This window comes from Orcinus orca, chromosome 17 (assembly GCF_937001465.1).
Source record: "Orcinus orca chromosome 17, mOrcOrc1.1, whole genome shotgun sequence".
In the NCBI taxonomy this organism is placed as follows: domain Eukaryota; kingdom Metazoa; phylum Chordata; class Mammalia; order Artiodactyla; family Delphinidae; genus Orcinus; species Orcinus orca.
In genome coordinates, this window is record NC_064575.1 from 84262630 (window position 1) to 84274939 (window position 12310).

Consider the following 12310-nt stretch of genomic DNA (forward strand, 5'->3'; position numbering starts at 1 on the left):
AACAAACCCAAAACAATTAAGAAAATGGTCATAGGAACATACAAATCAGTAATTACCTTAAACGTGAATGGATTAAATGCTCCAACCAAAAGACACAGGCTTGCTGAATGGATACAAAAACAAGAGCCATATATATGCTGTCTACAAGAGACCCACTTCACACCTAGGGACACATACAGACTGGAAGTGAGGGGATGGAAAAAGATATTCCATGCAAATGGAAATCAAAAGAAAGCTGGAGTAGCAATACTCATATCAGATAAAATAGACTTTAAAATAAAGAATGTTACAAGAGACAAGGAAGGACACTACATAATGATCAAGGGATCAATCCAAGAAGAAGATATAACAATTATAAATATATATGCTCCCAACATGGAGCACCTCAATACATAAGGCAACTGCTAACAGCTATAAAAGAGGAAATCGACAGTAACACAATAATAGTGGGGGACTTTGACACCTCACTTACACCAATGGACAGATCATCCAAAATGAAAATAAATAAGGAAACAGAAGCTTTAAATGACACAATAGACCAGATAGATCTAATTGATATTTATAGGACATTCCATCCAAAAACAGCAGATTACACTTTCTTCTCAAGTGTGCACAGAACATTCTCCAGGATAGATCACATCTTGGGTCACAAATCAAGCCTCAGTAAATTTAAGAAAATTGAAATCATATCAAGCATCTTTTCTGACCACAATGCTATGAGATTAGAAATGAATTACAGGGAAAAAAACGTAAAAAACACAAACACATGGTGGCTAAACAATACGTTACTAAATAACCAAGAGATCACTGAAGAAATCAAAGAGGAAATCAGAAAATACCTAGAGACAAATGACAATGAAAACACAACAATCCAAAACCTATGGGATGCAGCAAAAGCAGTTCTAAGAGGGAAGTTTATAGCAATACAAGCCTACCTCAAGAAACAAGTCTTAAGTAAACAATCTAACCTTACACCTAAAGGAACTAGAGAAAGAAGAATAAAAAAAATCCAAAGTTAGCAGAAGGAAAGAAATCATAAAGATCAGAGAAGAAATAAATGAAATAGAAACAAAGAAAACAATAGCAAAGATCAATAAAACGAAAAGCTGGTTCTTTGACAAGATAAACAAAATTGATAAACCATTAGCCAGACTCATCAAGAGGGAGAGGACTCAAATCAATAAAATTAGAAATGAAAAAGAAGTTAAAACAGACACCGCAGAAATACAAAGCATCCTAAGAGACTACTACAAGCAACTCTATGCCAATAAAATGGACAACCTGGAAGAAATGGACAAATTCTTAGAAAGGTATAACCTTCCAAGACTGAACCAGGATGAAACAGAAAATATGAACAGATGGATCACAAGTAATGAAATTGAAACTGTGATTAAAAATCTTCCAACAGGGTCTTCCCTGGTGGTGCAGTGTTTGAGAGTCCGCCTGCTGATGCAGGGGACACGGGTTCGTGTCCCAGTCCGGGAAGATCCCACATGCCGCGGAGCGGCTGGGCCCGTGAGCCATGGCCGCTGAGCCTGCCCGTCCGGAGCCTGTGATCCGCAACGGGAGAGGCCACAGCAGTGAGAGGCCCGCATACCGCAAAAAAAAAAAAATCTTCCAACAAACAAAAGTCCAGGACCAGATGGCTTCACAGGTGAACTCTATCAAACATTTAGAGAAGAGCTAACCCCCATCTTTCTCAAACCCTTCCAAAAAACTGCAGAGGAAGGAACAGTCCCAAACTCATTGTATGAGGCCACCATCACCCTGATACCAAAACCAGAAAAAGATGCTACAAAAAAAGAAAATTACAGATCAATATCACTCATGAATATAGACGCAAAAATCCTCAACAAAATACTAACAAACAGAATCCAACAACACATTAAAAGGATCATACACCATGATCAAGTGGGATTTATCCCAGGGATGCAAGGATTCTTTAATATACGCAAACCGATCAATGTGATATACCATATGAACAAACTGAAGAATAAAAACCATATGATCATCTCAACAGATGCAGAAAAAGCTTTTGACAAAATTCAACACCAATTTATGATAAAAACTCTCCAGAAAGTGGGCATAGAGGGAACCTACCTCAACATAATAAAGGCCATATATGACAAACCCACAGCAAACATCATTAAAAAAAAAAAAAAACACAACAGGAAACTTTTCTTTATCTGAAGAAAAGGGGGTCAATCAGAGGGGAGTGAGGGCATGACCAGAGACCTGCAAGGGCCCCTGACAGGTGGCAGGAAGAGGAGGGGAAGACGTGGGGCTCGCAGGCAGGCCTCTCACGTGGCCAAGGCCCCGCGCATGCAGACCACCTGCAGGCAGAAACACCGAGAGCAGTCAGCACCCTCGGAGCAGGCAAGACGTGGGCACTTCATGCTCAGGGTCGCCCTTAGCGCTCCTGTGTCCTGCATTAACGCGCCAGCCGCGCAACAACCTGTGTGGCGGGAACTCTCGCCGGGTTCACTCAGCACCTCCTCTGTGACAAGCACTGTTCTTAGTTCCCGGGCCCCGGCGCTGCAGCAGTGAGGTAAACAGACCACCCCTACCCCAGAAAGGCCTCTTACAGGTGTCGTTTTTACCTAATGAGAAAAAACTACCTGAAATACCACTCAGCTGGCACGTGGTGAGTGCTAGAAAGTAAAAGTTATTATTACTGCTGAGACATAAAATAACCCCAACAGCGCTACAAAGAAAATAATACGGACCCCGGAGGAGGCAGCGTTTAATTCCCTGTGGAAGAGCTTCACAAGGAGCTCACTCGTGTTCCCGGTTTAAGACATTTTCCTGTCTTCACATTCATAGTACATCATTTATTGATTCTGACAGCTTTTTGGTCCTGTAGAATATAAGTGACAGGAATTATTCCCTTTGTATATTTTGGAAGCAGATGGTTTATTTTCATTACTTTAATTCCACATGTAAATGTATGGCAGCTCGGGATGAGAATTAAAAAAGAATGACAGCTTTAATTTTTCACTTGCAAACGTGTTGTTTTGAATGGCCAGCCCGTGCTATACATGATGGAACCAGCTGTGATCCCAGATACGTCATTTAACCTCTTCGGCCTTCACCTTCCCTATCCATAGAGTGAGGGTAATAATACTTGACCCCCTGCCCTCGAAGAGGCTAAACTGAGAGCTGGGCGAGAAGGTGACTGCTGACAGTGTTGGAAGGACCCAGCCCCAGAGGCTTCTCCAGGGATTCTGCCTGGTTCCCATGAGCGTTTCCAACCTCCCACATCGCTGCCAGTAAACGATGAGCGAGGGCTGACCAGGTAAATACGGAGAGTGGCCACCTCTCAGGTTGGGCAGGGATTGGCTGGAAAGGGCCATGAGAGGATTTTCTGAGGTGATGAGAATGGTCTGTGATATATCTTGATAAGAGTTTGGGTGAGACACACGTACTTGTCAAAACTTATCAAATGGTAACTTAAGGTTTGTGTATCTCACCCCATATACATCTTACCAAAGAAAAGTAAACAAACTTGAAGTCTAATTAACGATATGCATGCTAAAGTATTAATGGGTAAAATGCACAGAAATCTACAACTTATTTTGAACGACGCAAAAAAACCAAGATGGATCAATGGATGGATAGGAGGCTGGATAGCCAAACATTATAGAATAGACGGTGGGTTTGCAGCGTCCACTGTAAAATTCTCTCCGCTTTTCTGTATGTTGGAATATTTTTATAATGAAAGGTTCGAGAGGGAGGGAATGGCTGATACAAAGAATAAGTTCCGTAAGAGTTCAAAAGCGTAAGAACACCAAAGGTAGGGGAACGCACTCGCTGCCTTTGAGAGACTCGCACCTGGTTGGAGGGAGACCAGACCACAAGCAATGACAACTCGGAATGAAAGGGGCTCCTCAGAAGTCACCCGGGCCTCTGAGACGACAAAGGGGGGCCCCAGTCACCCAGTCTAGGAAGGCTTCCCAGAGTGACCACGAAGCAGAAACCCCAGGATACGTTAACTGCAGAAGAGGAGGCAAAGGCAGGAACAGAAGTTAGCAAGTCGGCTCCTAGTGAGAGGAGATGGTTTATCCTCAAGTTTAGAGAGACAGCACGAACGTCCAGGAAACTGAAACTAGCTCCTAACGGTCAACGTGATGAGAGTTTAAGGGGAGAGGTGGCTGAGGCTGAAGCTTGGGGCAGAGGCCAGGGATACGGGGCCTGGGGCGCAGGGACAGCAGGGGTTTCCAAAGGAGAACCCTGAGGAGCTGTGCTTCGGAAAGAAGCAAGTTTGTAATGAATAATGGACACGTGGTTACCATTTGGGTTTATTTGAGAAAAGGAAGAGATATTTTCCAGTTGCTAAGCTGTGAAGGCAAGGTAAATCACAGGAGATGTGAAAATTTTTACCATTATGTACTCTGCAATTTTCTGTCATTCAATCTTCGCTTGTTCAAACATCAACCAACCCCTTTAACCACTTAATTGACTTCAGAATACCAGATGAAGGTATTTCATGTCAGGGAGGCATTTTCTACCTAATCCATATGTGTTTGCTCCTGAAAATAGGAGAGAAAGGGAAGAAAGGATGTGATTAAGGTAGGATCATCAAAATTCCCCAAAGACTCAGAGACACAAACGCAATGACCATAAAAGAAAAGAATGATTAGGTGAACCATACTAAAATGAAGAACTTGTGTTTATCCAAGGACATGGCTGAGAGAGTGTAAAGGCAGCGGGTAGAGTAGGAGGGGATATTCACACCACACAGTTCCAGCAAAGAACTTACACTCAGGATCAAAGACACCCTGCAAGTCAGGAGAGAGGGGCAGACAGACAGCGAGAGAGACAGACACACAGACAGAGAGAAACAGAGACAGAGAGAAGGCAGAACACCCACCGGGAAAAAAGGACAAAGCGCTGGTACGACAAAGGACCTGAGTATCCAAAACCACGTGAAAGGTGTTCAACTTCGCTGGTCATCAGGGAAATACAAATTAAACCCTGGTGTAAGAGCATTACACCCCACCTCCCTACCGTGGATAAAATGACTACGATGCCACAGGGCAGAGGGGACTTGGGGCAGCCGTCACTCTCACACGATGACTGTGTAAATGGACTTTGGAAAAGTAGTTCTGAAGCCGAATGCCTGTGGCCCCATGGCTCAGCATCCGATCCTGGAGACCCTCACGGAGATGGCAGCCTCGGCCCACCAGTGCCAGGAGCCCCGGGACAGCAGCGTCCTCAGCAGCGCCCAGGTGCGCCCAAGCTCCCACTGGATGCCGGGCTCACCTCGCTCCTATGTCAAAGGCATGTAAACACCCCGAAATCCCACCAGCTTGCTCTCCCTGTTTTGTCTTTGTCTTTGGTCTCCCCAGACAGTATAATTTCTCTACCTTTATTAAATGACCTGATTTTACTTCCACTTACTATTCTCGATGCCCTCCCCGCAACACACACACACAATATATCCCCCCTTTGATCAGTACCATTCACTAACCACGAGCAGACCAGGTCCTCTGCCGCAAGCTGCCTCACTTAATTCTTAGAACAACTTTTCATGGTAAGGACCACCTCCCCTGCTTACCCAGGAGGAAGCTGAGGCATGTGAAGGACAAAGAGCAAGTAAACAGTGAAGCCAAAGTTTAACACAGGTCTTATGACACCCAAGCTACGTGTGCCTTAGAACTAGGAAACAGAATCTGTCTTTAAGAGGGAGTGCACAGGCTCTAAGTGTTGAACCCACGGAAAACACTGGGCTGGCTGGATGGATCCTAGATGGTAATGCTTCTGAACCTGCAAATGCTTCTCTTCATTCATTCATTCCAGGATACGCTTCCCGAGATCTGATCGTTGTTAAGAGCACAGGGGATACGAAGGTGCATCCTGTGCTCCATTCTCTTCCTTTGCGTGCTCTTCACGCGTGATTAGGACAAAAATTTCACAGTGGTGTCAAATTAAAAGTGCAAGAGGGCTTCCCTGGTGGCACAGTGGTTGAGAGTCCGCCTGCCGATGCAGGGGACGTGGGTTCGTGCCCTGGTCCGGGAAGATCCCACATGCCGCGGAGCGGCTGGGCCCGTGAGCCATGGCCGCTGAGCCTGCGCGTCCGGAGCCTGTGCTCTGCAACGGGAGAGGCCACAACAGTGAGAGGCCCGCGTACCAAAAAAAAAAAAAAAACTGGAAGAAATTTTTAGGCTTTCTGAACGCTGTTATCTAATGTGTCTCTTCTGCAAATAAAAAAGATAAACATTTCTGGGTCAAACCTACTTAAATTCCCTACCTTTGGTGGTGAGAATTTTTGAGGTGACTTCCAGTTTCTCCAGTGGTTCCATCCCAATATTTTCCAGTTTCACAACAAGGTGCTGAGTTTCTCCGTTGTAAAGCTGGACTGACACGTTAGTGGATATTTCATCACCAGAGGAAGGTTGCAGTGAATGTGCAGACCTAAAATAATAGTAATAATTATAATAAATTTTAGAAACACAGAAAAAAACAAAGGAAACCAATGGCATTTTAGAATTATTCACATCACCACACTTAAACATTTCAGAAACAGGGACTAGGGAGCCTTGGCTTTAACATGGAATCAGCACCCAGCGTCCAAGAACTCAAGGGCAAATTGCCACGTGATAAGCGCTGTCTACATGCAGAGGCGCCCTGGGTCACTGACCTGTCATCCACGTGATCGCTCTCACTGGGCCTTACTTTCTCAAGCGTGTGTGAAGCAAAAAAAATTCTTCATGATTGGATTATGGTGAGGACAAAAGTGAAACAATGAATTAATTCAAATGATCCGTGAGCATGCTGCACTCTTTGAAAAATTTTTTTAAATCTCATGCTCAGAAATGGCCTGGGAAAATCCACTGATTTAAGAAGAAAACTTAAATGAACCATTCCAAATGATAACGTGGGAAGTGGAGGAAAATGAAGAAAAATGAAAAGTACATACAACAGCCTCCACATCACAGGTAAAATCGACGAGCAACGCTGGCAACTCCTGACGGGACCCAGGGCAGCTGGCGGGTCCTCGGCACTGGTCAGCTGGGGCCCTGGACCAGAGGCCCCGAGCCTCGCCTGACACTCCCTTGAGGCTCCGGCACTACAGCCCTGGTCTGAAGCTCCAGCCTGAGTCCTACTGACTGTCACTCAATCCACAACGCTCATTACCCTGGTGTCTCCTTCCCAACCCACAGGCAGCAAACCCACTTCCGGGCAAGGAGGGACCAGTGACCACAGGGAAAAGGCTCTAGAGGCACAGTGGGGATGAAAGCCAGCCAACAACGAGGCAGGTGCGTGTGCGGGAGGTGGGGTTAAAAAGCGCATCCAAACCACATTTTCCGAAAATAACAGCGTAAAGAATCAACGTGAATCCCTTTGCATTTTATACCTGACAGTTGTTCATGAGTCAAGAAATAAACTTTCTCTGTCAAGAAAGGAAGAGTGACTCCCGTCCTCACTATAAATGACTTCTTCCCACAGTTTAGCAGGCAGTCCTTCTCTCCTTCTCAAGTGAAAGCTGCTTGTAGTCAATTTGAATTTGCAGAGAAGGTGTTTAGGAAAACTAAAACACAGCCTGCACAAATTACTCTGCCTCTCAAGCAAAGAGGATGCCAGCCCCTCTGGTATGGTGGGAAAAGAAGGAGGGAGAAAGCAGAGAACCATGCAGCCTGGCCGCAGGCCTGGCCCAGACACAGGCGCTGAGTGTCCCAAAGCACAGCGTCCCACCCATCAGAGCCCTGAGCTGGGATGAGACGAGGCTGGCACTGAGAAGGGGCCCATCAAGTAAGTGACTGAGCTTTTGAAACATTTCGGAAAATACCAAGATACATTTTATAAAAACAGCCCAAAGGATAAACATTAAAGCATTTTTCATATGAGCAAAAATTGAGACAATCCCAAATTCCAAAAGCAAAGAAATGAATGGTGATGAGATTCTGAGATACCTTTATGATGTATTTTTTTAAGCAATTAAAATAGAAATGTTTAGCTAATGTTATACGTTTATGCAAGAAGTAATCTATGATAGTATATAAAATGTAGTATGATCTCAACTATTCAAACATTTTTTTTCATGGATAAACAGTGGAAGGAAACACCAGAAAGCATTAATAGTAATTCACTCTGAGGTTTCCCTTTCTTCTTTATGCTTTCCTATAATGCTAAAGGAAAAAAAAAAAAAAAGACTATTTTTTAGAAGATAAGACTTTTTCTTAAGTTCTCTAAAACCTCAATTGTTTCTCACCAAAATTACAATTCCAAAGCCTAATTTCACATTTTGTTCTGATCTTGGTAAGAAACACTTCAACTATATTCCAGTTTGCTGCAAGCAGAGCACACTGCCTACTGGTTAACTCGAAGAAACTCTTCGCCTCTATTCTGGTCGTAACGATCACAGGTTAGCTCAGACTCTTGGGGCCCCTGCAGAAGGTGTACCGAACAGCACTCCTAGGTGCCCCTCTTGTCAGCAAGCAGACCCAGGGCTGCGTGTGCTCTACCTGGGCAGAGACGTGCTGATCTGCAGTCTGGGCAGAGCAGGGATGACTTCCACCGTGGAGCCGCTGGTCTTTATTCCCGGGAGATTGTCCAGCAAACAGTCGCTGAAGACACCAAAGACCGTGGTGTGGTAACCTGGGGACAAAACGCAAAGCTTCACCACCTGAAAAGGCTTCATGAGACACCCACGCCTCAAGGCAGCCCCGGGGTGACAGGAACGTAGGGTCCCTTTCCGACCAGAGTTGAGATTTAGGCCCCGTCGCCTGCCAGGCTCGCCCACAGCTCCCACGCTCAACCCCAAGACCCTCAGTTTCCTTGAGCAGAGGTGCGAACAGAACCTGCGTGCCCACTTCACAAGGCTGGCTGCGTCCAAGCGACAGTGTATAAACTATAGAGCTCACAGAGCTTAATAATTAGTGTCTCATCCCTTTACCAAGTTGCTTTTCAAATTTATCCATCTCTAAAATGAAAATGATAGTTTGTATTCCTTTCCAGGACATAATGTAACTTAATAAGTATTTGAAAAAAATGATTCAAAATCTTCTGTTGAGAGACGTAAGTTCAAGAGTCAGTTACTGTTTTTATAGCTGTCACGTGATACGGCAGATCTGCTCGATGTGTACAAGTACTACACTGTAAGATTAGCAAAATTTCCATGGAAAAAAAAAACCTCCATGGGTTAGATAAGCACTTGAAATTGTTTAAGCAAAGCTTTAAAATGGCTTTTGAAATTCTGAGATAATTATTATAAACAACATTCACTGTGTAACAAAATCAAATAATACTCGATGGCTAAATGCCTAGGGTGACAATTTTTCTGCGTTCATACTAAGTGGCTACATACCCAACAAGAAGCAAGCTGGCACCTGTACAGCCTCACCAATGCTCCCCTTTACCTCCCACCAGTTCCAACTGGCCCCTCAACGTAAAATAACTCCAATTCACGGCACCCGCATTTCCTTTTTTTTAAGTATGTTCCTTCTAAGCCCCCTTTAAATTAACTTGCGAACCTTTTCCTCCCCAGAAACCCACAGCTGGCACAACGCCCTGTCATACTGTTCTTTCTATGAAACCTGAGAGGATGTGGCTTTGTCTACGAGGCAACCTTTGTTTGCAGTTTCTTAATTAAAATCAATCATTTTCCTTTTCTCACCCACTGCTGAAGGTGACTGCAAATAAACTGAAAATCTGATGACAATCCTGTGTGTTATGTCCAGTGATACTTCACACATAAGGCTCCCCAAACAACGGACACCAACTAGTCTGTCCCAGCGACCTCTTGTCACCGAGGCTTCACTACTCATCCGTGGACGTATTGGTCCTCGGCCGTGTGTCACTCTGAGTCAAGCCTTTCGGTCCTGGCTACTTCCTCTCTCATCTGTCTCCTCTGCTCTATTCCCAGCCACAGCTGGGGTCCGATGTCTGACATCTTCTCCCTGGGCTACGGCTGGAGCTTCCTAGTTGGTCTCCTTTCTCCAGTCCTGCCCGCCTGCAGCCCGTTCTCCAACGCAGCAGCCTGGAGCAGCTCTGAACCGCCCGTCAGACCATATCTCTCCTCTCTTCAAATAACGCAGCAGCCCACACTGCCCTCAGCAAGACTTATGAGGCCCTCTGGGTCGGCCCTCTGTCTGCCTTCCCAGCCTCATCACTACACCCCTCTGCCTTAGACCAGTTCATTCTGAGCCCCCCTCCAGCTCCCTCTGCACCCTGTTCTCTCTTACCACCACGTAGGTAAGAGCCTGGACCAGATGTTCTTCCTGCCTGGATCCCCCTTACTCTCCATCCCACTCGTTCGGATAACCCCTAGTTCGCCTTCAAACCTCAGGGTCACTCGTCAGGAGAAGTCCTTCTCCGCCCACCTCCCGTTCTGGGTCACCCCTCCCCCACTGCCCACAAGCCAGGGCTCTGCCCATCTCAGCACTGCCTGCAACACACCCTCACCTAGGATGCTGTTGCCTCTCTGCTCGAGAGAGAGAGCACCTTTCCCAGTGAATGTTTGTTCTTTCAGCCACCAAATAGCTAAGAGCTACTACGTGCCAGGTGTGAGGATACAGCCAGGCTGGCAAGGAAAAGGCCAAAAAGCCACCGCGATCAATGACGTGAAGGAGGGGCCCAAGCCAGCGGAGGGGAGCTGAGGACGATCTCCAGGGGGAAAGGAAGGCTGGGCTAGGCACTGGAGAGGGCCCGAGCCAGCGGAGGGGAGCTGAGGACGATCTCCAGGGGGAAGGGAAGGCTGCGCTAGGCACTGGAGAAGCACCAGGGTCACAAGTCTGGAGGCACACCAACAGAAGGAAAGCATGGCGTGTTTCCGGGACAGGAGTCGTATGAGCCGGCAGAGATGAGCAGGGCCCAATCACACCGGGCTCCACAGCCCTGGTAAGGCATGGAGCCCTGATGGAAAGCGCATGGTGAAGGTGCTAAGACTTCCACTTGCCCTGTGGAAAGGTCACGTGGCTGCAATATGGAAAGAGTGAGGGCAGAAACACCAGTCCTGATGCTTCTGTGACAAACTCTAGAAGAGGGTCCTGTTCTGCCAGAGCAGCGCGGCTGTGGAGGTGGAGAGGGTGCGGATGGCAGCGTCAGTGTGGTAGGGGGCAGCGAGGAGGAACAGGAGAAGGGAAGGATGACTCCCAGTGCCCGGGCAGGGCAACTGGCCAGACGGCAACGCCCTCACTGGGACAGGACCACGGCAGGAGGGGGAGCTTGGGGGATGAGGTGACGGGCTCCGGCTGGGACATGCTGTATGTGACGTGCCCACGACACAGCCAAGAAGATGGGTGGGAAGCGGCTGGATGTGCAGGTCCAGGAAAGGGGTCTGGACAGGAGACGTGGCCCTGGGAATCAGCAGCATGGAGATGGGACCTGAAGCCAGGAAAGTAGATGACTCTGATGGGGCTGCCGAGAGGCAGCAGGTGGAGAAAGGAGGGGAGGAGAGAGGAAGGGCGGGAGGGGGTGGGGGAGGGAGGAGAGGCAAGGGGAAGCAGGAGGGAGGGAGGGAAGGACAGAGCTGGGTACAGATTGAAGGGTCGGGCTGAAGAAGTGTCTGCAGAAGACACTACCCCAGATGACAGGCAGGAGAGGCAGCAGAGACGCGAGGGTGACCAGGCGAGCGCACCCAGGAAGGAGGCGGGCAGCGGTGCCCAAGGCTGCTGAGCAGTGGAGCTGGACAAAATCTGAAATGTAGGCACCGGATTTAGCCGGAAAAATACTGCCAGTGGCCTCAGTGACAGCAGTTTTTGTGAGGTGACGGCTGGATGTGCAGGATGCGGTGGGTTAGAGAACCAGCACAGAGGTGGAAGAGTGGATTCAGCGTGTCCAGACAGCTCTCTGAAGAGGTCTGCTCGGAAGGAGAGACAGCAGATGAAGCCACAGAGAGAGGAAATCGTGGGCTCGGGGTGCGGGGGGGCAGGGGGTTTTAACTGCAGTGGGAGAACCTTGGAGCGTGTTTGCAGGCTCCGGGGAAGACAGACAGGAGCGCGGGGGGTGCCCTCCACATCCCGCACGCTCTACATGGTTCGTGGCGTGTCCCAAAGCACCGCCATCCATCCGTGACCTGTTAACGGGCGAAGACCGGAATGCCGGGCAGCACAGGAGCCAGCAGCCCCCGAACCTGCTTACCATTCACAGCAATCGTCCCCGTCGTCTGCGGGACCCCAACAAGCGTCACCGGGTAAAGACCAGACTCAGCCGGGAGGGAGAGCGCCGCGGGGAGAGATTCAAACTCAACTCCACTCGTGAGCAGCCCCTGGAGCAGGTGACAGAGGACGGCAATGAGCACGGCCCTAACCCAATCCCAAAGCCACCGCTCTTGGTCGGTCCCGAGCGGCCCCCAAGCATCGTGCCTCGC

At 47.8% G+C, this 12310-nt stretch overlaps 1 protein-coding gene across 4 annotated transcripts in view; it reads right to left on the reverse strand.

The window, feature by feature from the left end:
• The window catches only part of TRAPPC9 (trafficking protein particle complex subunit 9), a 509514-nt gene that overhangs the window by 366500 nt on the left and 130704 nt on the right, over positions 1 to 12310 (reverse strand). For all 4 annotated transcript variants that reach the window (XM_049700891.1, XM_004265298.4, XM_033419745.2 and 1 more), the window contains 3 exons: positions 12082 to 12208; positions 8466 to 8598; positions 6251 to 6414 (listed from right to left, as the gene is read on the reverse strand). In XM_049700891.1, the coding sequence (XP_049556848.1) occupies positions 6251 to 6414; positions 8466 to 8598; positions 12082 to 12208 (424 nt within the window). The remainder of the gene's footprint in view (positions 1 to 6250; positions 6415 to 8465; positions 8599 to 12081; positions 12209 to 12310) is intronic.